General features: G+C 43.5%; 2 protein-coding genes across 4 annotated transcripts in view; one reads left to right on the forward strand and one right to left on the reverse strand.

The window, feature by feature from the left end:
* Positions 1 to 2,036: 2,036 nt before the first annotated feature.
* vamp1a (vesicle associated membrane protein 1a) lies at positions 2,037 to 15,599 on the forward strand. The gene is made up of 5 exons (XM_030741660.1): positions 2,037 to 2,170; positions 8,682 to 8,811; positions 8,923 to 9,081; positions 12,829 to 12,880; positions 14,085 to 15,599. Coding segments are annotated over exons 1-5 (360 nt in total). The 5' UTR covers positions 2,037 to 2,168; the 3' UTR covers positions 14,102 to 15,599.
* Positions 15,600 to 16,014: 415 nt separating this feature from the next.
* Positions 16,015 to 27,773, reverse strand: part of LOC115788577 (chromodomain-helicase-DNA-binding protein 4-like) — a 31,795-nt gene continuing 20,036 nt past the window's right edge. For 2 of the 3 annotated variants that reach the window (XM_030741656.1, XM_030741657.1), the window contains 14 exons: positions 27,431 to 27,520; positions 26,991 to 27,082; positions 26,437 to 26,570; positions 26,168 to 26,312; positions 22,594 to 22,747; positions 22,384 to 22,475; positions 22,047 to 22,299; positions 20,973 to 21,038; positions 20,706 to 20,885; positions 20,523 to 20,631; positions 20,279 to 20,411; positions 18,046 to 18,241; positions 16,439 to 16,602; positions 16,015 to 16,347 (listed from right to left, as the gene is read on the reverse strand). In XM_030741656.1, the coding sequence (XP_030597516.1) occupies positions 16,333 to 16,347; positions 16,439 to 16,602; positions 18,046 to 18,241; positions 20,279 to 20,411; positions 20,523 to 20,631; positions 20,706 to 20,885; positions 20,973 to 21,038; positions 22,047 to 22,299; positions 22,384 to 22,475; positions 22,594 to 22,747; positions 26,168 to 26,312; positions 26,437 to 26,570; positions 26,991 to 27,082; positions 27,431 to 27,520 (1,823 nt within the window). In that variant the 3' untranslated portion in view covers positions 16,015 to 16,332. The remainder of the gene's footprint in view (positions 16,348 to 16,438; positions 16,603 to 18,045; positions 18,242 to 20,278; positions 20,412 to 20,522; positions 20,632 to 20,705; positions 20,886 to 20,972; positions 21,039 to 22,046; positions 22,300 to 22,383; positions 22,476 to 22,593; positions 22,748 to 26,167; positions 26,313 to 26,436; positions 26,571 to 26,990; positions 27,083 to 27,430; positions 27,521 to 27,773) is intronic. The other variant, XM_030741659.1, reaches the window with a different exon arrangement.

The raw sequence follows: 27,773 nt of genomic DNA on the forward strand, positions 1-27,773 counted from the left end.
CCCTGTAATTAATGTACAGAATAGTGTGAAGCTGTAGTGCTCCTGCAAGCTTCTGTCTCAGTGTAAGTGCAGCTGAAACGATTCTTATCTATATTTGTGGGTTCAGCCCTGCAGTAGCTCTCAGCTCAATCACATCTGATGTTAGTGTCTCAGCAGGAAAGCCGGCATCAGAGGGAAAAGATGAGCAAACGCGCCTCCAGGTGTGCTCTCCGGGTCAAAGAGTCAAACAGGTGTACAGGATGCTGCAGGCCTCATCACCACCGTCATCTCTCTGCTTCTGTCTTTGCTGATGCTTTGAATGTTTCCCGGTTTTCACTCCTTCAGATGTTATCACATCTCTGATTATTCGAATGTCTGCTTCTTAAATATAACCGGCCATACTCACGAACAGACCCGTTACAGGAACACGCTCACGTTTATTCCTGCACATTTCTCCCCCGAGCACATTAAAACCATCCAAACTGAAACTGTTCTTTTGTGCTGTTCTCAGTGGGAAATGGCCCAAGAGTCGTGCTGTTCCTTTAATGATGAGCAACAAACTGCAAGTGTTGAACAGGCTTTGAATCAGACGCTGCTTCAGCCGAGCTCCTCGTATCGATATTGTCATAAAACGAGACATGAATGACACGAAAGAAAAGCAGCTGAAGAAAGAAACCAGTGAAGACTTTGTGCTGTGCAGAGCTGTCTGTGTGTGTGTGTGTGTGTGTGTGCCATGAAACCATGCAGAGAATAAACGCCACTGAAAACACTTCATTCTGTGACCTTGTGTTTACTGTGACAGGAAGTTCTCACGCCGTTTCCTCCGACCTAACTCCGACCCCTAACCCTTCACAGATTCAGACCTGATGCACATTTATCTCCAGGAGCTGAAAGGTTTTTAATAAAGTAGCTTCATCACAGAGTAGAAATAAGTGCTGCTGTTCAAATCCTGACTTAAAGTACAGTGTGACTGCTGTCAGTGTGAAAGACTGAAGATGTGCTTTCAGTACAGTTTTTCTTACATAAACGTGGACAAAAGCAGATTTTTTTCTTCCTACACAAACAGACTAAACAATCATCAGTTCAAAAAGTGAAGAAACGTCATACTCAGATGCAGCACTGACTGATGGTGTCGATGAGCTGCAGCTTCTCTTCATTCGGTTCACATTAATGATGCTTCAGTTCGGACGAAACAGGTTTGAATTGTTGCCAACAGTTTAAAGATCCTCTTTACTGGACCTGCTGTGTGAGTCTGTGCTGCCACACAAAAGTGCTTCTAACTTAAAAAATGAATTATATACTCCCTCAGTGTGATGGCAGCATTTTAAAATTGGGCAGCAGGCATTTTTCAGCCACAGTGAAAACAAAGATGATGTTAAACGCAGAAAAATACATAGAAATGCTCCCTGAGAGAAAACTGCAGCCAAACTCACCTGCACGCCTGAGCCATGGAGGCTGCGCTTGATTTCCACACCCGCTACTCTGCACTGGTCAGGTGACACACACACACACCAATAAAAACAGAAAAACCGCTAAGCCAGACGTCACAAATTTATGATTAGAAAACTCAAATGTACAAAGAAAAATAAAACTGCAGGGAAGGAAATCTGTTAAATAACAATAATAAGTATGAGTAAAAACTCATTTCTGACAAAAGATCACAAATTTATGAGGAAAGAAATTTTGAAATATACAAAGTAAACTCTGAAATTTACAAGAAAAGGCATTATGGGAAAATCTTTTTTTTTGGCTCTATACAGACACGTTGGCCGAGGACGGCGGTGTGATGGAAAATGAGCTCAAGTAAGATTTGGAGTATTTACAGCCAGGAGACCGGTAATCAGAGGCATGCTCAGCGGCACTCTGGGGTCAGGGGTCACATCACTCTCAGAGGTCAAGGGTCATCTGGCGCCTGATTTTTGTCTTTTTCCAGAAAAAGTAGAAAATTCAGAATAAATTCTCCACAAATGCTGAAGTGAAAGCCACAATCAACCCGGCTCGGTGGGGATTAGCGTTCACAGAGAAAGCGCGTGCATGTGTGCGTTCTTGTGCGCGCATGGGGGCGGGGCTTTTGCTTGACGCGCAGGGTGTTAGTGGTCTGTAGTTTTTAGTTTGAAGCGAAAAGTGAATGAAGACGTCCTTCGCTTAGATTCAGCCTCTCAGATTCTCTCCACCGTCCTCCAGCTGAAATGTGAGTACTCCGTCATTTCCATCGGAACCTCAGCTTCAGAAACAAGAGTGCAACTAAAGGGCTCTCTCATTAGATGCGCTGGCGGCTGCAGCACGATTCAAACCACGTCTTCTTCCTTTAATCCACATTTTCCTCAGTTTTAGTCCCTAAATGTATTATTTTATAAAAGGGGAACTTGTGTAGAAATGTGCGCGCTGAGGCTGCAGAAATACGGCCGTGACTCATGGGCTGACTCACCTACAAAACTCTCCATCATCAAACTGTGATGGGCCGCGCTGTGGGGCTCTCAGCTGCAAACACCCGGGGGTTAAAGCAAAGACATCATGGGGCTGTATTGTGTGTGTGTGTGTGTGTGTGTGTGTGTGTGTGTGTGTGTGTGTGTGGCGGGGGGGAATAATTTCGTGCATGTTGATCTCCATCAGTCAGCCTGCTGCTGCTGCTCTAATCTTTCTCCATTTTGCTGCTGAAAACAAGCCTGTGTGTGAGAGCTGTGGTGAAGGTGAACTGTATGCATCAGCTCACCTGTTCGTGTGTGTTCGTGTGTGTGTGTGTGTGTGTGTGTGTGTGTGTGTGTGTGTGTGTGTGTGTGTGTGTGTGTGTGTGTGTGTGTGTTTTAAAGCAGTTTTTTGCTTCTTCCACAGAGCTCAGGCTGTTGCAGCCTCTGATGCTCTGATCATGTGGATGGAGGCCAAAGTTGGATGAGTCATGTTTCCATGACTGAAAAAGAGTTTATGTCTCGGACTCAGTCACATTACAGGCTCCATTCTGCATCTCATATTTTACCCTGGTAAAAATATAGTATTAATAGTACAAAACTGTAGTATTTATTGTGTAAGCCAAGCCAAACAGTGCTGTGGTGCACACTCATGAGCTTGTATGGAGGGTTAGCAGCTTTCCTCCAGCTCAGGCTGTCGGCTCACTCCTGCTGATCAGCTCACCATCCAAAGATGAAGAAAATGAGGAACAGAGTGCTCATGGCATTCATGTCCAGAAAACTTTCTTTCTTAAAATGTAAATGTATTATGGCAATTTTAAACTCGATCAATCTAAATGAGTCAATCAAAACTTTTTAATGAGTGCAGGATTCTCTGTTGCAGCCCTGTGGTTGCTTCTTTTGTTTTACTCCCACTGAACTACCTGCTCATGCTCTGATGTTTTATTGCATCTTTTTATTGGCTGTTATGGAGTTTGTTTCTTGTATTAGCAGTCATATTTCAAGGGGCGCTGGTAGACACACCCCTCCTTCACAGCCAATCAAACTGCAGCATTCAGGGTGATTTATGGTTCTGTGTGAACCCTTCATAGGTGGGTTTTTACCTTAAAGCACCTTGAGGTGACTGTATAAATAAAACTGAACTGAATAACAAGACTTTGTTCTTCTTGTGGCATTTTTCAAAGTGTTTCATTTGCTTGTGGAAAATCGAGGTCAAAGATTTTTGTTTCCATATTTGGTTCCTCGCCCATAAGTGGAGATGTGTCCAAAAAAAAAGCACTAATATGGTGAAAGGAACGTGTATTTTAGAACATCACAACATACATTAGAACTTTATGTGGTGTTTCTTCATGGCCACATTAACCTCACTGAGACGCCGGGTGGGCCCCAGTGATAATTTTGACAGCAAATTTTAATTTAGTCATAATTTAGTCATCTGAATAGTTTTAGTTTCAGTCGAGGCATTATCATAAGAATATAGTCGACTAAACCTACAGTCGATTTAATCACTAAAATATAAAGGGTGTAAAATGTAAATGCTTTTTCTTCGGTTCCCTTGAATTAGTCATTATACACACTTACACAAAATTAAACATTTATTAAAAGTTATGGAATATTATTAATAATATTAACATTAGTGTTTCACCTGCTTCCCACACACCTGATCATCCTTAACTGGCAAGGGCCCGCCCACGGGCCCTGTGTAGCGCTTTTTGACTTTGAAGCCTCATAGCGTCACAGTAACACTGCAGTTCGCCCTTATGATGCTTTTATATGACAGACTAGACCCTCAGAATTTGATTGACACCTCATTTGGCCAATCATGTTATGAAATGGATTTTCCAGAGCCAATAATAAGCAGACAGCGTCATCTGACTTCTCTGGACATGCCCCCAAATGTCCGCCAATCGTTCTTATTGGTCAACTCTGACCCAAAATCTAAAATGACAGATGGATAGCCAATAAAATTCCTGACACGTGGGTATACGGCACTATGGGGTTTGTTTTCACGCGACTCCACAAACTCTCTGCGTAATCAGTGCGTCCTCCATGCCTGAAACTCAGCAGGAAGTAAGAGCGTCTGCACCGTCGTGCGTAAACAGTGTTTACAATAATTTGTCTCACCAACGGATTATCAGAATGCATCAAAAACAGACTGTATTTATTCAACAAAGTGACTAAATGACTCACGAGTGGATTATTATTCATTAGAGGACTTCCTCGCTGATTCGACCGGTTTTATCGCTGCAAACGAACAGCTGTTCTGAAGCCGCTTCATGGTAAGAAATTTTATTCTCAGCTCGTCCTCCTATTATATGCCGTTTAGATGTAAATATGTATGTAATGGTGAGCTTGACATGCACCATTACACAGAAAATATCACCGTACGCTGTTGTTACGCCACTTATATTGTGTGCACTTTACATATGGATATTTACAAGAGCAGTGTTGGGGGCAGAGAAGGTTGTTACAGGTCTCGCTGAGGCTTTCACAAAGTCTTTATTACAGCAGGATGAGGACAGTGGCTCGGAGCTTTTTTTTGAAAAGTATCTAAAGTTTTACAGAAAGCTTTATGCTTTGTGGTGGGCTTTGTGTAAGTTGTTTTGTTTGTGGGTTTGGGATGGGGTTGTCTATCAGAGGAGGACTATTGGAAGGCTAGTGGTTTTTTATTTTATGTGAATATCTAGTGTTTACATTTTCTGTAACTTTTGATCAGTATACAATTTATTTATTTTGTGTGTGTGAAGGAATCACTGAAAATAGACTGGGGTTTTTGTGAATGAAGGCCTAACATTTTCCTTCTTTTACAAATTAGGGCAACCTCTGATTTATAATGTCTATAATTATAATTAATTTGCACTATCAGTAAATTTGTGTATAGCAGAGGATTCCTCAGGGCAGTATCTTTGATTAGAGCCCTCACTGATGACTGTATGTTGAAGCATTGAGGAGTTACAGCCATTTGAAGTCTGCATATGAGACTCCAAGTGCTCTCATGTGGCACTTGGAGTCTCCAAATGGCACATGTGAGTCCTCACCTGGACATCAACACACAAAAACCTTTACAGAACAGTAGGTTTTTGTGCTTTCTTGATCAAATTTGAAATGCACGGTAAAAAGACTTCATTCTACAGCTCCATTATATTTTCCAATCCATACCGTCTACACTCAGTGTGTAGTTACATGAAAACAAACAGGAAAAATTTAGGCGAGGCAAAAACTGTCTCATTTTTCTGTGTTCCAAACTCAATAGGTACATACTCATTACAGTTACAGCATTTTTGACTGCAAAAATGAAAAATATAGGTTGTCTTCTTCACAAAGAGACCAAGCTTTTGCATGTACTCCAAAGAGATCAGGAACAGCAGCTGATTTAATTTGGGTATGCTTTTTCAAGCGTTTTTGGTGATTTTGGAGCGGCCAGGTAAGGGGTGACTGGCTTGCAGATGTTTAAGATTTGTCGTGTTTTTACCCGAGATAGTCGCCCCACATGGTTTACACATCGTTTTGTTTGTCACAACGTCAAAGGACAAATGTGTCCATACATCGGCTCTTCTCTTTCTCCCTGCTGACATTGTTTACAAAACTTAGTTCTATCGGAAGAAACGACCAATCACAGGCTAGTTTGGTCTTCCCGAGTTTAGAGCAAATTTGCGCAACTGTGCGTTTGATTGGATGTTTTTCTAACTTATCCCGCCCTGTCACAAAATTAAATAAGTTGGATTTCGTCCCCACCAAGCATTTTCGTCTCGTTTTCATTCATTGACGAAAGTGTCAATTAATTTCATCATCGTTTTTATCCTTTGAGGTAGTTTTTATTTAGTTATCTTCTCGTTATCGTCATGAAAAAAAGGGTCGTTGACGAAAACTATGACGAAATTAACACTGGCAGGCATCATATATACGGGTATACAGGGGTATTCAACTGGCGGCCCAAGGGCCAGAACTGGCCCATCAGTCATTTTGGACCGGCCCATTTACGTCTATTAAATAAAAATTTTAAAAGAAGCTGTGACTAAACTGTAAGCACGGCATGTAGTTCACACTCCTTACAGGTGGTGGCGGTAACGCACCATAGATTACCAACCGCCACTAAACTCAAGAAGAAAAAGAAGAAGAATGGCATTTTATCAGTGTTGCCAACTTGGTGGCTTTGTCGCTAGAGCTAGCCTTTTCAGACCCCCCCTAGCGAGTTTTTTCCTAAAAGCAACTAGTGACAAATTTAGCGAGGTTTCTCCGTGATGTCGGAGACTTTTTGAGTTTCTTTGTTAACCTGAGTAAGTGTCCCGAGAAATGTGTGGCCCACTGGCAAATAGCCTCATTTGGCCCATAGAAAAATGTAGTTGAATACCCCTGATATATATGACCTTCATAGAGTCTATGTTCGAGCTGTGCAGCAGGTACAAACATCGTGACTTCTGTAACCTGGAACCTCCACCTCCCCACAAATGAAACATGTGACACAGCACAGACCAGCTGTGATTGGCCCACTCAGTATCGCCTTTGCATTTCCAGCTACTTCTTTTTCTGCCACCATTTTTCAAATCAACAGGAAGAGAATGGATCAACCCGAAGACAGAAACTGCGGCGCCAGCTGGTGTTTTGGTGATGAAATTGCAGAGCAACAGATGCACAATGCACACAATTGCTGCCAAGAGCGTTGGCCACTTGCGTAGGCATACATAGCATTATAAATGACACCTTTGATGTTGCCACCATTAACGCACCCACTGGCTTCTTATCTCCAGATTCTAATGTTCAGCCCAGTCACAGTCATGCAACAGAAGTGACCACATTTGGATGAGAGGGTAGAGCGTGAGGTTGGTGAGCTGTGCTTCACACAGTGATCCTCTGGCAGCTTTGCACAGGAACCCACTGCAGCCTTCACATTAAACTGGTGGGACTAGTCTGACTACTCAGAGTGCAAGATTTTAATCAGTTTACAAAAAAGGCTGAGCTGAGGGAAATACATCCAGCTGTTTACTGTCTTCTTCCTAACGCCCCCTCTGCAGCTCCGCCCCAAGATTACCCAGCAGCTTCACCTAACAATCTGATTCAGACACACACACAGTCTGTTAGCAGGGTTTGAAAAGCAAAGCCAATGCTGAAGTACCCTAATCCTGCATTTCTTTTAATGGCCAGCATCTCCTCTGGTTGCAAAAACACTGGTTGGTATTGTATGGAGGGAAAATTGACTCAAAATATCTGTGTCTGTAATGAACAAATCTCAGATGACCCAGCTTTCCACCAGCATTTAAACGCACCATGTAGGCACAAATCTGGGAGCTCTCCAGAAGCGTGAAATGTGTCTCACAAAACTTTGTGCACTCGTAACCTGACTTGTGCGTAACTGTCGTTCTGTCCGTGCGTATCAGGTGATTTGTGTACTTGTATTTAATGGTTTGTATGCATACTTTTATTTTGTATTCATAATTTCTTAATATTTGTATTTGTATTTGAACACACATTTACAAGTACCTGAAGTTACACACACAATGTTATTTAAAACTTACAAAAAATTACAAATCCAGCATTACAGACGCAGATATTTTGAGTCAATTTTCTCTCCATAGTACTGAAGTCTATGTGCAAACAGCCCTCAGCTCCGTCGCTCTGACCTTAGGAAACACTTTCTTGATGACTTCATGTTCTCAGTCACTAGTTTCAGCTCAAATGGAACAAAGCATGAAGCCCATTTTCTAATTTATGTTTCTTATTAGAGGCAGGAGGATTACCCAGGCCATGCTCAGTGTCTAATACCTTGCCAGTCACTAGTCATGTCAGATCCACTCGTCATTCATCGTGTTTGGTTACAAATCACAGAGACGGTGACACTCATCTTCAGGTTTCACTGGCCAATGGGTGACTGCGTCATGATGGATTTTATATACACACAGACCCTGCTACTTAATAACTGACTAATAAAATACCAGAATTTAACTCACCTAAGCTAAGGTGCACAAGTGACCGGAGGTTTTTTTTTTCATGCTGGTTTCATTTTTCAGCCTTGGAAGTTGTTGCTTGGTCATAACAAGCCTCACATCATATCCCAAACACACCCTCTTTAAGCTGTAAAACTTCCCATTTTTCCCCTTTGACAGTCCTGCTGTTGTTGCCCTGCATCGCTGCCTGCTGTCTCAGTGCCTCCACCACCCCAACATCCACCTCTGGACTCCACATCTTTATATAGAGCATGAAGCGATAAGCTCAGAGCTCTAACTGTTCTGCTGCTGGAATAAATCAATCATTTGTGATCAAATTCTGTTTCTCGCTCCCAAACTCACATTTTCCCTGCAGGTCGACTCCAGACGCAGCAGGAACCCCAGGAGCTCCCGGGGCCCCCGAAGGTGAGGGGGGTCCTCCAGCTCAGGCCCCAAACCTGACGAGCAACCGACGACTTCAGCAGACACAGGCACAGGTGGATGAGGTGAGGACAAAAACAAACAGGACAAAGTTGTGGAAGACAATTTTACCCCAAAATAACTTTAAATGGAACGTGTCAGTGGAAGAGACGTTGATGGGTATTTTCGTTCCTCAGGTGGTCGACATCATGCGTGTGAATGTGGACAAAGTCCTGGAGCGAGATCAGAAGCTGTCGGAGCTGGACGACCGGGCCGATGCCCTGCAGGCAGGAGCCTCGCAGTTCGAGAGCAGCGCCGCCAAACTCAAGAACAAGTACTGGTGGAAAAATTGCAAGGTGGGCGTGATTCAGAGAGTTTTCCTGTGATTACTTCCCGTCATCCTACATCATTCCCTCAGAGTGGCTCCATGAATTTCTTAGCGATCAGTTTGGCCTCTGATTTCTGAGCAGAAACCAGCTGAACCTTAAACTGTTCTTGGCCACACAAACCCTGGAACCCCTTCACAGATCCTCATGCATCCAAGTCTAAACGCAGCATTACTCAAATAATGATCACCACAGTTACAAGTCAAGTTTGTAGAACTATACTCCTCAGTATACTGGCAAAAACAGATCAACTATGTTCATCAGCCACATTAGTTACATTTTATTGGCCCCCCTTTTGCCTTCAGAGCTGCTTTAATTCTTCATGACACAGATTCAACAAGTTGCTGGAAGCAGGTATCGAGACTCGTCAGACCAGGCAACATATTTCCCATCTTGTGTTGCCCAGCTTTGGTGAGCCTGAGTGAATTATAGCCTCAGTTTCCTGTTCATGATTGACAGGAGATGCACCAGGTGTGGTCTTCTGCTGCTGTAGCCCATCTGCCTCAAGGTTCGAGGTATTGCTCTTCTGCATATTTTGGCTGTAATAAGTGGTTTTTGGACTTAGTTCCTGTTTGCTCCGAGCAGTCTGGTCATTCTCCTCTGACCTCTGGTGTCAGCAAGACATTTTCACACAGAGAGCTGCCGCTCACTGGATATTTTCTTTTTTGGACCATACATGCTACTTTCCCACCGCCGAGGTTCCGGAGCCGGAGCAAGTTCCCGTGCCGATCCCAATGAACCGGCGAAACACTTAAGAACGGACCCGCGTTCCCACCGCGTTTCTGTGAACTGCTCCTTTACGTATGAGTGTGGGCGGGTCCTCGTCTGGACACGAAGCTGAAGCGCACAAACGTGGGAGAACACGCTCTCCTTTCTGTGCTGCAAATACGTTTTAGGGTCCAAACCAAACTACTGCAGCATCTGTGTGCAGCACAGAGGGAAACACACAGCGATTAGAGCAAAACGACAAGTACGCACTTTGTGTCCTTTTATCTGTGATATGAACTGATACAAAGCAGCAAGTTCAGCCTTAGAGCCCAACCTAATTCACAGCCGTGAACATCGCTTCGCTTTTCTCCTGTAATACACATGTAATATGGTAGAAAACTTGATGTTGAGACGGCAGAGTCATGCCCTTCTGCCGCCTTCGGCACGGGTTCCTGGTTCCAGACCAGCTAGTTTGTGGGGCCGGAATTGAACCTGTTTTTCGGCCGAGCACCGAGTGTTTCGGCGGTGGAAAACCCGCCTAACGGTTTAAATTACGGCTCCGGCTCCGGAACCCTGTTGGTGGGAAAGAGGCTACAGTGTACCCTAGAGATGATTATGCATGAAAATCCCAGCAGATCACAGTTTCTGAAATACTCAGCCCATCTGGCACCAACAACTGTGCCACATTCAAAGTCACTTCAATCATTTTTCTTCTCTAGTTTGAACTTCAGCACATCTTGGTCATATCTGCATGTCTTAATGCATTAAGCTGCTGATTGGCTGATTAGATATTTGTGTTAATGAGTAGTTAAACAGTAATACAAGCACAAGTTGTACCTAATAAAGTGGCCGCTTAGTTTTTTAAATCCCTTGTTTTATAAAGGATTTTTAAAGACTGAAATTTGCTTTAATCAGTGTGTTTTAATTTTAATTTATGATCCATCACAACAATTAGAAATGGTGCTGCATAAACTGTTCCAATTAAATGTGCTGATTTAACTTCACCCTCATCACCACTTCACATGGTCTGCCTGTCCATCCATCCATCATCCACCCACCCATCATCCATCCATCCACCCACCCACCCGTCCTTCATCCATCCAACCACCCACCATCATCCAACCATCCACCCACCCACCCATCATCCAGCCACCATCATCTGTCCACGCATCTCGTCAATCCATCATCCATCCATCCTCAGCTGCCAGTTCTTTTTTTGTCTCCGTGTCAGTCCATCAAGCCCTGCCTCCTCAGTGCAGTTCAGACCATCCAATCAGTGGAAAGCCTGAGGAGGAGGTGGGGAGACTGTTTGACTGACAGCAAAGTCAGAGAGAGAAAGAGGAAAAATCTCAATGTGGATTAGAGTGACAGTCAGGGATTAAAGAGCCAGCTGTGATGTGTGACGTAACTCCTCCTAACCAACATACACATGCACACACAAGCATTTGTACATGGCTACATCCTAACAATCATATGTGATCTTATCTAATGACCCACGCTGTTACCACAAACACTCTCCTGCTCTCACAAATACTCAGCAGAAAACTAAATGTGGATTGATCCGCTGCCAAAAATAGTCCCCAACAAAGTGCTCAAAGAAATAAATAAATATGTTTAAAAAGCACTTTTTCTTTTAACTTTTTAAATGACTGTTTATGGAATTTTCTTTATTCATATCCAGACACTGAACAGCACAAACACACATCAGCCACACACAGTCACCATCAATCTCTCTCTCTCTCTCTCTCTCTCTCTCTAAACCTCTTGTTCTTGTTAATCTCTCTCACCCTCCCCCCCTCAGAGGTGATTTCCTGTCTGTTTCCTCTAATGTCATCCTGTGGATTTTATTCATGGAGAATTCAGCACACACGCAGACTGTGCAACGTTACATATAATAAAATCTACTTTATGTTTCAAATAGAGATGACCTGTTTGATGGTGCACTGAGATTTAACCTTTACTTCATCTTGTAAGTCATTAAAGACACGTTCCTGTTTACAATGGCAGCCTGGGAACGGGGAACAGGCAAAAGTCTGCCTGAGATGACCATATTTAGAATATCTGATCTCAGTGACATCACACAGAGCCAGGAGTAGAAAAAAAGCTGTGTGAAACAGCTCTTTAGGCTCAAACGGATTGTTTGTGCATGCTGACCTCATCTGAAGTTTTGACATCCACCACTGAGACTGTATATAAATGCATGACAGAAAAGATACTTTTTGTAATTACCTTTTGCAAATCTTGACAAAATATTTCACCACCGGGGGGCAGTGTTTTACCAGAGTACGTGTGCTTCTGGATGTTTCTTTGTAGTCCCACCCACATTTCCAAGCCTGCCTTTTCCTAGGACACTGTTTTATGTTAATGTGTTCTTTATTTACTGATTGAATAAAGGTTATGTTGAGCGGCTGTGCCATCTTGTGTTACAAAGTGATGTTACACAAATGTAGCACCCAGCTGTATATTTATAGTTAATTATTGCATGCTGCTAATGCACAGTTCCTGCTTAAAATTAGATTGAAAGTTTCCTTCTGGCCAGGACCACAGTGCTCTGCACATTCCCAAACAGGAGAAAAGCCAAAAGGAGGAAAATAGGCCAAAGAATCACTTTTCTTGGTTTAAAAGTGCTAATATTGCCCTCCAAAAGTACTCTGTTACAATTTAAAGTTCTGCATTCAAAATCTTTTAAGTAAAAATACATCTACCTTCATCTTTATGAGTTTGTTCAAAGAATAACCAGAGCTCCTTCACAACAAGCCTGCTGAGGTAGAGGCATGTCCAGCTGGGAAGAGGCCCCGTGGCAGACCCAGGACACACTGGAGACATCATGTGGAGACATCATGTGTCTGTGAGGGAACACCTCAGTGCCCCCCCTCAGAGCCGGAGGAGGTGGATGCACCCTGACAGCTGCAGATGATGGATGGATTTGTGGTCTGAGTGAAATTAAAGGGCTGTTTCACCTTCTTAAACTCTGGTTTTCTTTCTGATGTCTTGTCTTGTTTCTTCCAGATGATGATCATCATGGCAGTTGTAGGTGTTATATTTGTCGGCGTCATTTTCTGTGAGTAAAATAACGCTTTCACTCATTTTTGCATGTTGTTCTTCATTTTGGTTCATAAATTTGCTCGATCTCCTCATGTGCACCTGTGGACTACTTTCAGTATGTTGCTTCCTGGAAGTCCTCCTGCAGCAACCCTCAGGTTAGATTTCGTGTTCAAGGACAGGTTGCAGACACACTGCTGATTTGGACCGATGGCAAAGGGGGGTGCCTATTTTACCACAAGGCACATGTCAGGTGGTTTGTGCTGAATGTGCTCCCTCTGAAGCTTTAGGGTGATGCAGTAAAACTCTGCAACAGTCGGACCATAGGGAACAAAATCACAGCGCACAAACAATCCAAAGAAGAGGAGGAGCTTGTTCCACTTCCTGGGCTTGAAGTGTTAGCTGTGGGCCTGTAAATAAACTGTATATTAAAAAATGGACCTAGTGACCCTGATGTCCCCCAGTGGTTAGTGGAGCCACTGGTGTTTTAGTTAAAAATGGATGTGAAAAGAGAGGAGTGGATGTGACTGAGACGCTGAGGGCACTGCACACCCAACAACGAGCACCATCTGGATAATCCTTCTTTCTGACTCTAGTAAAGACCATCACCATGAACTTCATGTTATTTTCAACAAGACCTGTCTGACTGAGCCCATTAAGTCATCAGTAAAATGGTGAGATCTATGAGATTTTATTTTATCCCTTTAGTTTCTTCTCTACTGGCTTCACTTTTCTGACCTGGAAGCTGCAGCCATCTTTTTATAGTCTGTGGGTGGATGTGACTAAGAAGCACTGCACGTTTTATTCAGTACGACTTCAAACTAGTGACCAAGCCCATAACTCCTCAGGAAAGTGTTAACTAACCAAAGCGGCTGAAGGCTTCAGTACAGCCTCCTCCTGCTGGCCATTTGAAATAATGCAGGCTTAAGAAACTTCCCTGTGGCTGTCCTTCCAGGCCTGGAAGCTACAGTCGTGACTTTGGTGTTTGCAGATCAGTTTGACACAGAAGCTGATCAGCGCAATCTAAAACAGGCAGGAGAGCAGAAGCTGGTCCAGAGGTGCACAAGGAGACGAGCTTGAACGTGTTTTCTGATTTTAATGGACAGTCCTGTTCAGCTGCATCTTTATTGTCCTTTTGCTGTTTTCCCTGAAAATGTTTTCAGGGCTTCTTTTTCCTTTGTGAACTTCACTCAGAGATGAATGTCTCTGTTTGCTGTCCTCAGTGTATTTCTTCTACTGAGCAGGACGCAGGACAAGTCTGTACCACCAAGCAAGCCAAATCCAGCCTCTCCTCAGCGCTCCTCCTGCTCTTCGTCCTCCTCTTCCTCAAAAGCCTCCAAGCATGGTGACATAATGTGCTCCACTACCTCTGCATGAGGCCGGTTTCCTGAGTCTGACAGCAGCTTTGGTGTACTGCATCACGGCAGAAACGGTTTAAACCTGCTGCAGGTGTAAAATCTGTCGAGCCAGGTTTGACCTGTAAACATTGTGCTTCCTGCTGCCGTTAGCTTTTCTACAGCTCTCGTGTACAGAATGTGCACAAAAGAAAAAACAATTAAAGAGAAACTAAAACCACCTTTGAGCCGAGTCGCAGGGATAGGAAGCAGTGAGAGTTACTGCACAGCTGCAGAAAGGCAGGCGAATACTCCGTTTGTCTTTAAATACTAAGGAAAGGAGCTTCAGTACTTCCTTTATTACCTCCTTTAGCAGAGGAGGAGACACTGAAAGGAAAATACCTCAATGCAACGTGCTAAAAGACTGTTCCCAAAAATAAAGGATCAACATAAATGAACAGAAATGCATCACGTGAATCACATGTACCATAAATCTCTCACTGCTTCTTATGGAGATGTTGCTGTGATTTAAATATAAGATCATCAGTGAGTTTAAGGTTTCAGCATTTAGGATTCAAACCAGCAGGAAGAGAAATTAGTTCACTTTCCATCAACTGTATTTTCTTCTCTTTGCATTGTTTTATCACAGAATTACAAAGTCTGTAAGATGCTCATGCTCTGTCCACCCTGCGTCACATTATTAAACAGTCTACTGTCAGTGCTCTCGGACTCTGTGCTCCCCTTTTCCACAGTTTTCCATAGAGGTCAAGGAAAGAGGAAAAAGGAAATGACAGAGGCGGCCATGTTTTGGACTTTTTGACTGCGGACAGTATTTGAAGTAGGCAGAACTCGGTCCATTTTGAGTGGAAGACGACGGCAGTCGTCCTCTTTTAGCCTGATGCAGAAATCCTGCTGATGACCAGCCATCATCTCTATCAGGGTTGGTTGAGCCAGCTAATGCAGAGAAAGCCCGACTACACTGAACCTCTCAGAGCAGTTTGTTTCACATCGTCTGAACCTGTCAGGTTATGTTCATCACAGGAGCTTGTTGTAATCTGTGCAGTCGGGACTTTTCCGCGTGTTTGAAACGAGCTGTGATTGGCTGAGAACAGAACCAGGGGAGGTGCAGGAGTCTGGGTTCCTGCCCAGGCTTTAAACCTGTACCTGCTCTCCTCTGTTAAACCTCCTCTTAGTACAGCGACTGAGCACAAATGAATCACTCTCCTGCGTCTCCCTCAGTCCTCAGCTGCTGCCTGCCGTTTGTGTGTCGTGACCCGACCTGAGTTGTCTTGTCTGTGGTTTGAATGTTAACCATGTTTCTGTGTTCAGCCTGAATCTGATTACTCTGTGTGAAGGAGCTGAGGCTGAAGTTTAACCTAATGAAATAAATGACTTCATCATCACCATCGTCATCAGTGTTTGTTCTGTACTGCTGGATGAAACAGAAAAGCCTGGAGTTTCAAATAAATTTGTGTTTGCTGCACACATCGTGTTTGTGCTGATTTAGTATCATTAATATTATTTGGCCTGAATATAAACGACGTGTTTTTAAGGCTTTATTCGTGTCTGAATCTTTTAACATCCAGCAGTGGGCGCCTTGGGTCGGGGTTTTCAAACTTTCTGTTTTGAGTTGGAGAAAATGCTGGAAAAACTAAACTGACATCAGTCATGGCTCTGATTTTACCACACGTGCAGGTCAGTGGGAACCACACCTCCTCCTTTGATTTCACACCAATGAGAAAAAAGATTGTTTAACTTTTTATATCCAGTAAAACTTTCATCTGTTTTTTTTTCACACCACTAAGAGGTCAAACAAAACTTTATTTAATTTTTTTTATTCATTTAGGTCCCAAAAAAAACCATCATAATAACATTATATCAATAATATTAATACAGAAGCTGAAAAAAGGAGGAAAAAAATAAAACAGCTTTTCTGTCCACAGCCTCATTCTCGGTGGGATGGGAGGGGGATTTGATCCGCCGGGAAAAATTCAGAGTCCTTTTTTTTTGTGGGGGGGGTAAGAAAAAAAATAGGCGTGGCTTCAAGCTTGAGCAGTCTGTCTTTCTCCTGTGCACCAATCAGGAATGTCGAGGTGAGGCAGGGGGTGGTTTTCGAGGTAAAGAGCCGAGGTTCAGTCTACTGCTGTGACATCTGATGGAGGAACGGAAAGGTGGGGGTCAGTGTTCAGGAAAACACTCTGTAACGTCCTGGGTGTGTGTGTGTGTGTGTGTGTGTGTGTTACCTGCTGTGTCTGTGGTTCAGGTGCTCGGCTCGCCAAGCGGCTCAGGATGTTCCTCTCAGACATCTGGAGTCGGACTGCAACCGGCGGTATCCGGGCGATGGTCGCAGGCAGGCGGGTGACATCCGCCTTCATGTCACTCAGCAGCTCCTCCAACTGCTTCAGCACTGAGGGAGAAAAAAGGAGTTGTAATCCGACTGCATGAAGTGGGCAGATGTTGGGTGCCGAGTCATTTCTGAGTGATTTTAGTTTATTTTGTTGTTTCGATGTGGTTCTCAAGATGCTTTTACTTTAAAAATCAGCCCACATCGTTCGCAGCGGTGCGACCCACTCTCACAGTAAGCCTGACGTTCACTCAGGAAGTGGGGCTGGCGTCTCATGTGGCACCACTTTAATACGGGCAGCAGTGTCAGAACATTATTTTTCAGCCCCTTTTAATGAGTGAGGTCTAATTTATTCAAGAATAATAAAGATTTATCTATCATTTGGTCCGAAATAGCAGGAAAAAAGTTCTGCCGAGCGAGGTAACGAGGACTCGCTGCCCTTTATGGGCCAAGGACCAATCGATCAGGATTACATGGATCAATTACTGCCATCAGCTCCTATAAGCATGAAATAATCTGCAGTCAGTGGCTCACTGCTGTCAACCGAACAATCGCTAGTGCTAATGGCAGCCCCAGCTAGCAAACTGTGTTATAGCATTCTGTTCTGGTGGCTACAGCTGAAGTAAAGAAAAAACAGCTGATATTCTCTGCACAACACACACACACACACACACACACACACACACACACACACACACAGAGCAGTGGGGGCGTGGAAAAACTTGTCAGCGATGATTACCTGTGTTCAAGAGTCATTTTTTCCAAATGATGGAAATTTTAATAATTGAATTGAGTTACTTGAGGAATCGTTGCAGCCCTAAAACTTGCATTAAATTTTCAGTATGTTTATCAAAATACATGAAGGTTAGTATTTAACTTTCATGCTGGGATTTTTGTGTTGAATCAGAAGCCTGAAATTTTCCTTTGATCTTTATTTTCCCTCTTACTTCTCGCATTCATGCCGGTTGTCATTTCAGTTTCTGTAGCACGCGAAATCAAGCGCGCGCACGACCGTACTGAGATCAAACGTGCACATCGTGAATGAAACTGCCAGTGCCCTGTGGTAGATTGCACACTGCCGTTAAATGATACAGGTGCAAGCGGCGACCTAGCCGGGGCGGAGTCCGCTCCTGTTTGCTAAATGCAGTGACAGCAGAGCTCCGAAAGTGAAGCGGTGAAATCCTGGTGATCAGCTAGAACACTGATATTTTACACACTTTACCTTTAATAATTACAAGCATACCATCCAATTAATTAATTAGTGTCCTAGTTAATCACCCAGAGCCGTCATGATAACTACAGGATTATCGTGAAAAAATCTGAGTCAAAATCATACTAGTTTATCTGCTTCATGTTATTAATCATGTAGTCATAAAGCTAAATCAGACTAGCTGAAAGAAACACCTGAGACGCAAAAGTGTTTCTCAACACGCCAAAGAACCGACGCCTCAGTTCCATGCACACTGTCCGCTTTAATCGTTACCTCCGCCTGCTCAGCGTCATTACCTTTGTGCAGGACGGCGTTGGCTGGTTTGTTCCCGGACATGGACTCCTTGCTGAGGTGCTGGTGAGACTCGGCCAGGCACTCGACCTCACTGAAGCGAGTGTTCAGGGCCATGGAGGGGTGGGAGGGGTCCTCCGACATGTTGAGGTAGGCGGCGCGACGCAGCTGCTCCTCGATCACCAGTGCCTGTTCCAACAGCTGCAGCAGGGGACAAAAAACTACCGTCACTATTGTTGGTCTGATTTCTTAAAAATGCAGTGGTTAATTTAAAGACTTAAAGGACATCCATTTTCCTTCTGTAACGTCTAATTTCAGACGAGTGGAAAGATGCACATTAAAGTGTTGATTTTACTGCATTTTGTCTGCTACAGATTAATGTGAATTAGAGCATATTTATACATTTATTTAAGAAGAGACATGCTGGCCTGTAGGGCTCTGCTGCCAGTAGTGATATGCTGGAACAGAACAAAGTTTGGCTGGAGGTCAACCATCACTGAGCTGGTTTTATTTTTTACAAATGTCAAAGTCAAAAATGTGTCTGGAACATCCTGTAGACCTATGCCCAATCAATACTGATACTACGCTTCCTACTCATACTCAGGAATAAGGGAGGAGCAGGGATTTCAGGTAACAGGCTTCATACACTTTTTTCAGGATCAAATTCAAGCACTTTCTAAACACTCTCAAGGTCGATTTTCGAGATTTTCCAGCACACTGACATTGATACATTTTTATACAAATACATACATAAAGTTATTTCACATTCTTAAAATCACATTAAAAAGATGGTATTACGCCACAAGTCACTTGACAGAAAACAACTACTGATAGTTAATTCTGGAAAACATTATTCTCCACATTGTGAGAAAATCCGGTTTAAAACAGCTCTTATGTTGCTGCCATGGTGTCACTCGATCTAACTCAGTAACCTGAACGATCCATCAAAGTGACCAATCACATTAGGCTCCGCCCAAACGGTCAGAAGTCCGTTTTTTCATGGGCGTAGAATTCAGCTCTGCACGCTTGAAGTTTCCTCTGTGTGCACAGCAGACACTTGTGCCCCTTGTTTTGTAGTATTCAGAAAGGATATGGAGCATTATTTTAAATTGCTCGCTGAATCAACAAATAAAAAGGCTATCAAAACTTTAAATTTGTGTTCCACTTATAACTTTTTTCTTTAATGTAGATAAACCCTGGCTGTGAGTTGTTGAATTTACTCTCGAGGAATGAATACCTGCGCTCGTGGGATATATCATTTACGATATCTTAATTGCCATGTTAATGATGCGTGAGCTGACGTTATCAAGTATGCTACTGAGTGGGGAAAAAAACAAACAAAAAAAACAAACAATCAAAACCCTCGGCTCCACGCGTTCACTACTTCATGCTTTAGTATAGGCTGCTGCACGTGCACATTGAGAGTGCCCATACTGTGTGCTAGCACAGCTGCCTAAACAACACACCTAAAGCTGGAAAAGAGTGAACACGCTGCCCGTAGGTGTGAATGTGTGCATAAATGTGTGTTGGCCACGTGATGGACTGGTGACCTGTCCATGGTGTACCCTGTCTTCACCCGATGACGCTGGGATATTTTGTCAATATTGCACAACCCTGTAAGTCGCAAATTGAAAATCCATCTCCCTGTTTTGTAGAGCCTTAGCCAAAGAGTACCTGTGCCCCAACGACGGTAAATGGACTGGTTCTTATATAGCGCTTTTCTACTCCAACCATTCAAAGCGCTTATACAACACATTTGCATACAAGTGCTTATTGTCTACTATTCACACACACACACACACACACACACACACACAACTTGGGGTTCAGTATCTTGCCCAAGGATACTTTGACATGCAGCCCAGGGCAGCCAGGAATCGAACCACCAACCTTCTGATTAGTAGGTGACCTGCTCTACCTCCTGAGCCACAGCCAGTCACTGCCTGCACCCAGTGTCAGAAGATTTCAGATCTCAACACTGAGGAGCAGCGAGTTTAGCAAAAAACTGATGACCGGCACTCAGTTTCGGATCAGCTCTGCTGACTGCCGGTGACGAAAAGGACATTTCCAAAAACTTGTAATGCAACAAATAACTGTCTTCATGTTATTTTAAGTGTCTTTAAAAGTTGTACTTAGACTTTTCTCAACCTGAGCCAGGACTCACATCCATGTCTTTTCCTGAAGACAGAGATCTTTTCCTGTAATATTTGGTGGAAATGCGGTTTTTTATATTCATACCTTGAATCTTCTGGCAAGGAACTTGTTCTTGATTTCCAGGAAGTTTCCTCTGTTCATCTCTCCTTTAAAAGGCTCGTTGAGGATGGCGAACTTGACGTCGTTCTGGATGTCCTGCCAGCGGGCGTATCCATGTCTGAAGAAGGTAAATGTCAAAGGGAACAACAGACTCTAATCTTAAGAGTTAAGAGCTAAAAGATTCCTCCTCCGGAGAAACAGACCAAACAGGCCGCTGGGAAAAGGATACTGTATGATACCGGCTAGCAGCCAGTAGTCGTGGCGGCGATGCCAGATCTCATTGGTCTTCTTGGTGACGGTGGCGGCGCGCTCCTCGTTTTGCCACAGAGAGTGGAGCTCTGAGAGAGACAAGAGTCAGTGTTAAAATGGAAACATTACAGTGATTTGTGCCTCCACCTGAGTCCGTGCGTACCTGTGAATCCTCCGTCGGCGATGTTGAACATGAACCGAGTCTTGGCCTTCTTCTTCTCCTCGCTGGCTCCGCTTGCCGCAGAGGGAGCGGCCGACACCGTTCCCTCTTTGCTGCCGTCTCCGTTCTGCAGTTTGGCTGCAGCGTCCTCTGGCTTCTGAGCCTCCTTCTCCTCCTTCAGCTCTGCAGGAGGATGAAAGAGGAGCAAGAATTAAGGACAGCAGAGCATCAGAGAGAGCCGAGAGATGCTGCAGGAAACATTTTCAGTACCTTTCTTTTCATCTGCAGGAGGAGTGGTGTCTATCTTTTCTGTCTTCTCTTCTTTCTTTTCTTCTGCTGCACAACAGAAAGATTTTAAAAGTAAAGGCAGCACGTTAAAGATCATATCAACAGGTTTCTGCAACCTGAACACATTTATTCAGGTTTATATCAGTAATGAGCTCAAACTATGAGACTAATTGTAACTCTAGCAGATAAAACACAACTTTTGGAAATATCACAATCTTAGTTGACTGAGTGCAGTCTTTAAAGTACGTTTTCCAGGTTTAACTAAGACAGTGGAGTCAGGAATCACGAACCAGCCGACAGGAAAACGGGTGGTTGGCAATGACTGAACTCTCAAAGTAAGAGTGATGGTTACAGTTACATATAATATTTTGTCTGCCTTTAAGACGACATTTATTGGCGAAAACTTAAATGAAAGAAGATCTTTAAAATAAAGGAAACCAAGCAAAGATTTACATCCAATAATCCTGAATATGTGACAGGTTTTGAGTTTTTCCTGGCACTTTCTGACCACAGTGATTCACAAACAGTCTTATTTTTGTTCTTTCAAGTGGACCCATTATGCTTTTTTTACTTCCTGTCATATAAACACACTGCTCCAGTGGAGGTTCGTACATAATGACGTTAGTGTACCTGCAATTAATCCTATGAGCCAAAAGCTCAGTTTCAGACAGGTGGATAACCTCATATGTTCATCCATATGGGGCTAAACAGTTTATTTCTGACAGAAGATGAACTGAGTAGCTGAACAAAGCCCCCGTTTCACATGAATCAGGATAATTTTGATCTGTGAGTCATGAACAGCGCCACTAGAATAAGAAGGGTAAGGGTCAGAATGGGTCCACTTCAAACTAAAGGTGTATTACAGCCATTTTCTGCAGGTAGAAGCAGTTAAATATTGAGGAAAACTGATATTTGCTGTGACACTGCAATTACTTTAGTGACCAAGTAACAAGGTCTCTAACAATCTGTGTTCATCACATCAGGCGCATCATGAGGGACAAAAACAATAAACAAAGCAAATCATAAACAGGAAGAACTCTGAGTAACTAGTTTTACCTTTGACCTCTGAGTCCTCAGGTCTGACCTCTGACTCCTCCGTCTTTGCCTCAGAGGGCACTTTTGTTTCTTCCCCTCCCCCCGGACTCTTCTTCTCACCCTCTCCTTCCTCCATCTTCTCTCCTTTCTCTTTCACGCCCTCCGTTTCACCATTGCTCGGTTTGTCTGTCTCCATCGGCTCCTCCCCGTTCTTCTTCTTCTTCTCCTGCTCAGCTGACGGACTCTTCTCGTCATCATCTGGGATGGCGATCACCTGCCGGAGACGTGGAACAATAAAAATCTTCCTTCCTTCATACTCCAAAGACCCCTGATTTTATTCACGGCACTCCGTCTTTACCTCGCTGCCGGTTTTGCAGGACTCTTTGCCGTTCTTCTCTGCCTCAGCTTCCTTTTTCACGTCCTTCTCACCATCCTTCGAGGCGTCGTCCACTACAAACACAAACTCACTCATGACATTGTTTTTTAAATGCACTTAATTTTTCATCACAAAGACATGAAGCAACCTGCATCAAGTGTGTGTTTGTTGGTTTAGGTGTGTGAGCGTTACCTGGCACAGGTGTGTTTGGTTGCGTGTCCGCAGGGGTGCCGGTGGACGGCGTTTTCCCCGGAGAATCGGGCTGAGCTGCAGCTCTCTTGTTCTCCTCCAGCTCGGCCATCCAGGGCATCGACCACTGACCGTTCACATGCTCGAACTCCTGAACCTGGAAAACACAGCGAGTCAGTGAGACACCGAGTCTTCAGTGCTAATAAACAATAACATTTAAATAAAAAAATAAAAAAAAACATTTCCACGGTGGCAGCACAAAGCTTATTTTCATCCTTCTGTAAACGTGAAATGCTTACATATGATGCATTCAACATGTCCCAGAGCACTGCATCCTTCCTCTAACAGGCTCGCAGAAATCACGTAGAAAGCGCAAACAACAAAACATAGTCCATGTGCGTTACCATTTTCATTAGCATGTACAGCTATAGCATTTCTGTATCTAGCATAATACATACAGAAAATGGGTTTCAGTTTCTCTGTGGATTACTGCACTCTTTAGCTACCATATGTAGTCACTATGGATTTCCTTCATACATATTAGTATAATTAGGGTTCTGATGTATAGTGAGTTGAAATAGTCCACATGATGGTACTACAGCATGTATGACTGTAACGATATGGTCTGGCAGACTTGTTCTATTATAGGTCTTAAAGGACCGAGGACCATCTCAGGAGCGCCCCCTGCTGCTAATAAGTGGCTCTTCTACATCAAAAGTAGAGCAAATTTTAACACTGTGGATGTCAAGGACACAGTCACAGCTTTAATTAGCTCTGAAAGACTTTCAAATGATTTTTAAAGAAAAGGATTTAGAATAAATACCTTTATCTGATATAAAAGGAAAATACCAAAGTTTCTTTTTTTTATTCATTTTTTTTTGATTTGGCGTTTCTAGGGTGTCTGCAGGTAACGCCAAGTTACTAAAGACCTTTTTAATACCATGTTTTATACTGCTGCCCTCCTAAAACTCACTGCACCGAGCTGGAAATACCTTCAGCTTCCATTGAGCCGAAGCATTGCAGCTTTCATGTAACTATAAACAATTTTTACACATCAAAACAGCCTGAGAGCATCGGTCAAACTAAAAAGGGAGGAGAGCATCGGCTCCCTGCTGTATTACCAGGGGCGTGGTAGTGGGGGGAAAAGTGGACCTGACTACCCAGGGCCCGAGTAGGGAGAGGGGGCCCATGAAAATCCTGATTTTTTTTTTTTTGTGATGTTTTATTTCGAATGAATTGGGCCCTCCAATTAATAATTTATTAATATTTCAAATATATTGATAACATCAACTGAGGGAATGAACTTGAGTCACAGTCCTCTCAACATATTGGACATTCTGGGGGCCCCCCTCTTGGAGGCGCAAAATGGTTTAGTCCGCCCAACAGTGACCATCGACAAGTGTAACGTCAGTGAGCCCAGATTGAATGACCTGGGGGCTAGACATCATGCTGCCCAAAAAGCAGAAATCAGGTTATCAAAACAAGAAAGAAAGGAAGGAAAAAGAAAGAAGGCAGAATGAGGGGAGGCAGCTGTTGACGGCTTTCTTTCCCAAAGGTGAACCAAGTTTACTTGTTATGCAAAGTCCAATTAAAGTTAACGTAGTCCACGTCAGGCACCTGCTGCTGATGTTTGTATGCTCACGTGAAGTCGTTAGCTTAGCTAGTTGCCAACCAGGCTGCTTGCGGCTTTAAGTATAAAGACAATTATGAGTCAGCTAACGTTAGTTGTCAACATTAACCAGTTTCAGAAACAAACAGTGGCGCAGCCGCAGCAGCTGGAGCAGCAGTTGCCAGTCCTGGCAGCTCTTCTGAAGATGAGCCTGAGGTTAGAGATGAGCAAAGACAAGGTGAGATCGTTGTTCAAGTATTCAAGGGCGAGCATTGCTGCAGTACGAGTTGTGGCAGCTCACTTGCCCTCCATCCTTGAGGCACTAGAATGTGTCTTAGCCACCTGCAGTCTGACAAGTGAAGCCAAGTCCGAGGCAAATGGTTTGATCAGTTATTTTAAGACCTTTGATGCCATCGTCCTTCTTATTGTGTGGGTAAAGATTTTTCAGTGCATTGAAAACCGAAATGTGATTCTTCAGGCAGGAGATATTTCTCTGGATGTTGAGGCTGCAAACATCAAGGCACTACAAGAGGAAATGCAGGCTCTTCGCAATAGATGGGACTCACTGCTTGCAGAGGCCTCCCTAGTAGCACAAGCAATGGACGTCCCTGATCATTTTCGGAGTGAAGAGAGACGAAAGCGGAAAAGGAAATGCATGCCTGATGAGATGACACAAGAAGATGCAACTACTGAAGACAGTGCCGAAAATGCATTCAGGAACAACATATTTTTTGTTGCAATGGATAGCATCATCAGTGCCTTGAGTGCAAGGTTCCAGACCACAGCAAACATATGTGAAACGTTTGCACCTATTCTGAAGCTGACTGATATGAAGCGCAGATAAAAACAACATGCCGGGCACTGGCAAAAATATATCACATGGATCTCTCACAAGAATTTGAAAATGAAGTGCTACACTTCCGCACCATATATGATGCTACATTTCCAAAAAATCTGTCCTCTCTTGAGCTCCTTAATGCCATCTGGAAGATGCAGCTACAGAGCATTTTTGGAGAACTTTGTATTGCTTTGAGAATTTTCTGCACACTTCCTGTCACAGTTGCAGGGGGTGAACAGGCTTTCAGCAAGTTGAAGCTGGTTAAGAACTACCTGAGATCAACAATGGGCCAGGATAGACTGAACAGCCTCGCCATTCTGTCGATTGAAAGCCAATTAGCCAAACAATTGGACTTTACAGGTCTTATTAGTGACTTTGCAAACAAAAAGACCCGTCAGTGGGCATTTACTGGGATGTAAATTACATCTTTACATATCGTGTCAGCAAGGCTTTATTTCTTTCTCTGCAAGCTGAAGAACAATTTGACAGTTGACATTTTGTACTATCGCAGGCTCTATTGATAAGATGACATAGGACATTGATGTAAAAAGCAGAAACCAGTCACAACTTCTTTTTTTCACATTGAAACAATATTTTTCTGTTCATTTCTACTGTACCTTCTCATTACAAAAGTAATGTAGCTCATTTGATTTGATTGTGAGTGTACAGTTGTCTCCTGTTCGAGAGTAAATGTTTGTAAATCAAAATTTGCACGTGTCATGGATCAAAACGTTAGTACACAAACCAGATGTAGCCTAATGTTTTAGGTATTTGAGCACAAGTAGGCCAAATGCATCAATACAGGTGGTGAATGAAAGAACAACTCATCAATCTGACCTGATTGTAGCTTAAAACCTTATTTATGCTTTTTTATTTTAAATAAATACTCCTTTTTTCTCTCTCTTTCTCACTTGCCTAGTGTACTGACATGGATAGGGGCCCACTGACATTGAGAGTGTACAGGGCCCAGAATTTGTTGCTACGCCCCTGTGTATTACTGCTTCATTACCAACTCTAAACTGCTTCAACACACAAACCATAAAAACCTCATCAAAATAAGCCTCTGAACTAAGCCTAAGACCACCTACGGCTGTTAACTGTTACGATGAACGGAAAACGGCGTTCATCACCTTTTTGCGAATAAGTGACATGACACCGATGCGGGTGAGGACGTGCTGTCGAGACAGCCCTTCTCTGGGGACGCCATCGGCGAAGGTCTCCGCCCCGTCAGCTCCAGGCTCACAGAGATGCCGCATAAACAGAGAGACATATGCCCTTAAAAAGAGAAGGAAATGTGACATCAGTTAGAAATGTGATCGAAAACTACCGTGATCGGCACGCCGTTGCCTTCAGGGAAAACCAGATCAGCTAATATTCATATTGCAGCTGCGATTCTCACTTGAATTCTTTCTCAGATTTCCCTCGCAGGTCTCGAACCAGCCACTGGGTGGTAAAGGCATCTTGTGGGGGCATCCCATAACGCATCACTGCGTTCAGGAAGGCCTTCCTCTGCCGAGAGTTGAAGCCCAACACCTGGGAAACATCAGAGGAGCAAACATTAGGGTTTACATACAGAGAAGCTGCAGATTTCATGGCCACAGTTTACCTAGAAGCACCTTTATCAGTATTTTTACAAACTGACTGACCGCCATGATCACAGCGTGATGTTAAGGTGAAAAAGCTGCGAGCAAAGCGTCACAAGGTGCCAGACCACAAAGAACCAAAGCTGCAATAAAGGGTAAGATATACAGACTGTCCTATTTGATCACTAATTCATCATTCACTATGAGCCATTACAACTGAAAGGCTATTCAAAGAACAAGGCCACCCCTCATTCATACTTTATAATCTGTGACCTTTGAGGCTTAAAGCTTTATGAAAGAATGAACCCAAATAAGTGCAGATGTTCTCTTTTCAGAAAATAAGGCAAAAGCTGCCGACTGAGCTGCTCACCTCAATGTTGCCTCCCACCCTGGCCAGCAGGGGAGGCAGCGGTTTGTCTTTGTCGTTCCTCAGACCCTTCCTGCTCGGCCTGCGGGAGTTGGCTGCAGAGAGGAAACAGCGCCGGTGATTATACAGACAATCGGAGCGGCTCTGCGGGGAGGCAGACCGTGCTAACATTCCCTTTTTGGTCTGCAGAACATTCAGAGGTTATGGAGTGTTTGTAATGTATTTAAGAGCATTGACGCAGTTCAGTCATTATATTCTGTCCTGCAGGTCTCAAATGAGTCTCTTTTACAAAAACTAATTAATCTGTGAGTAAATGGGGCTGGAGCTGCTGGAGGCCAAGCATGTTTTATAAAGTAACCAATGCTAATCAGGCTGCCTTAAATGTAACAGCAAGTATTAACCAGGCCTCACTGTACCTCCTCAGACAAATTAATGCCCTTTACCTTCCGATCTCTCATCAAAGTCCTCATCGCCCTCCTCAGATGCCACCGAGTAGTCCGATTGGCCGTCCGACTGGTCATCCTGCCAATCAGCTTTGACACAAAAACAAAACGAAGATTTTAATTTCATCAGCAGGTTGCAACATTTTACTATCTGCATGCAAACACACACACACACACACATACACAGCTTTGTAATGTAACCTACACAGTTTTTTCTTATATAAACAGCCTATAATTATGGCTCTGTGTTATGGGTAATGTAGTTGCATGATATGTGAGGTAACATCTACCTGAGTTTAGAATAAACTGGACCTCGAAACCTTCATATCATAGCTGCAGGTTA

This window comes from Archocentrus centrarchus, chromosome 11, assembly GCF_007364275.1.
Source record: "Archocentrus centrarchus isolate MPI-CPG fArcCen1 chromosome 11, fArcCen1, whole genome shotgun sequence".
NCBI lineage: Eukaryota > Metazoa > Chordata > Actinopteri > Cichliformes > Cichlidae > Archocentrus > Archocentrus centrarchus.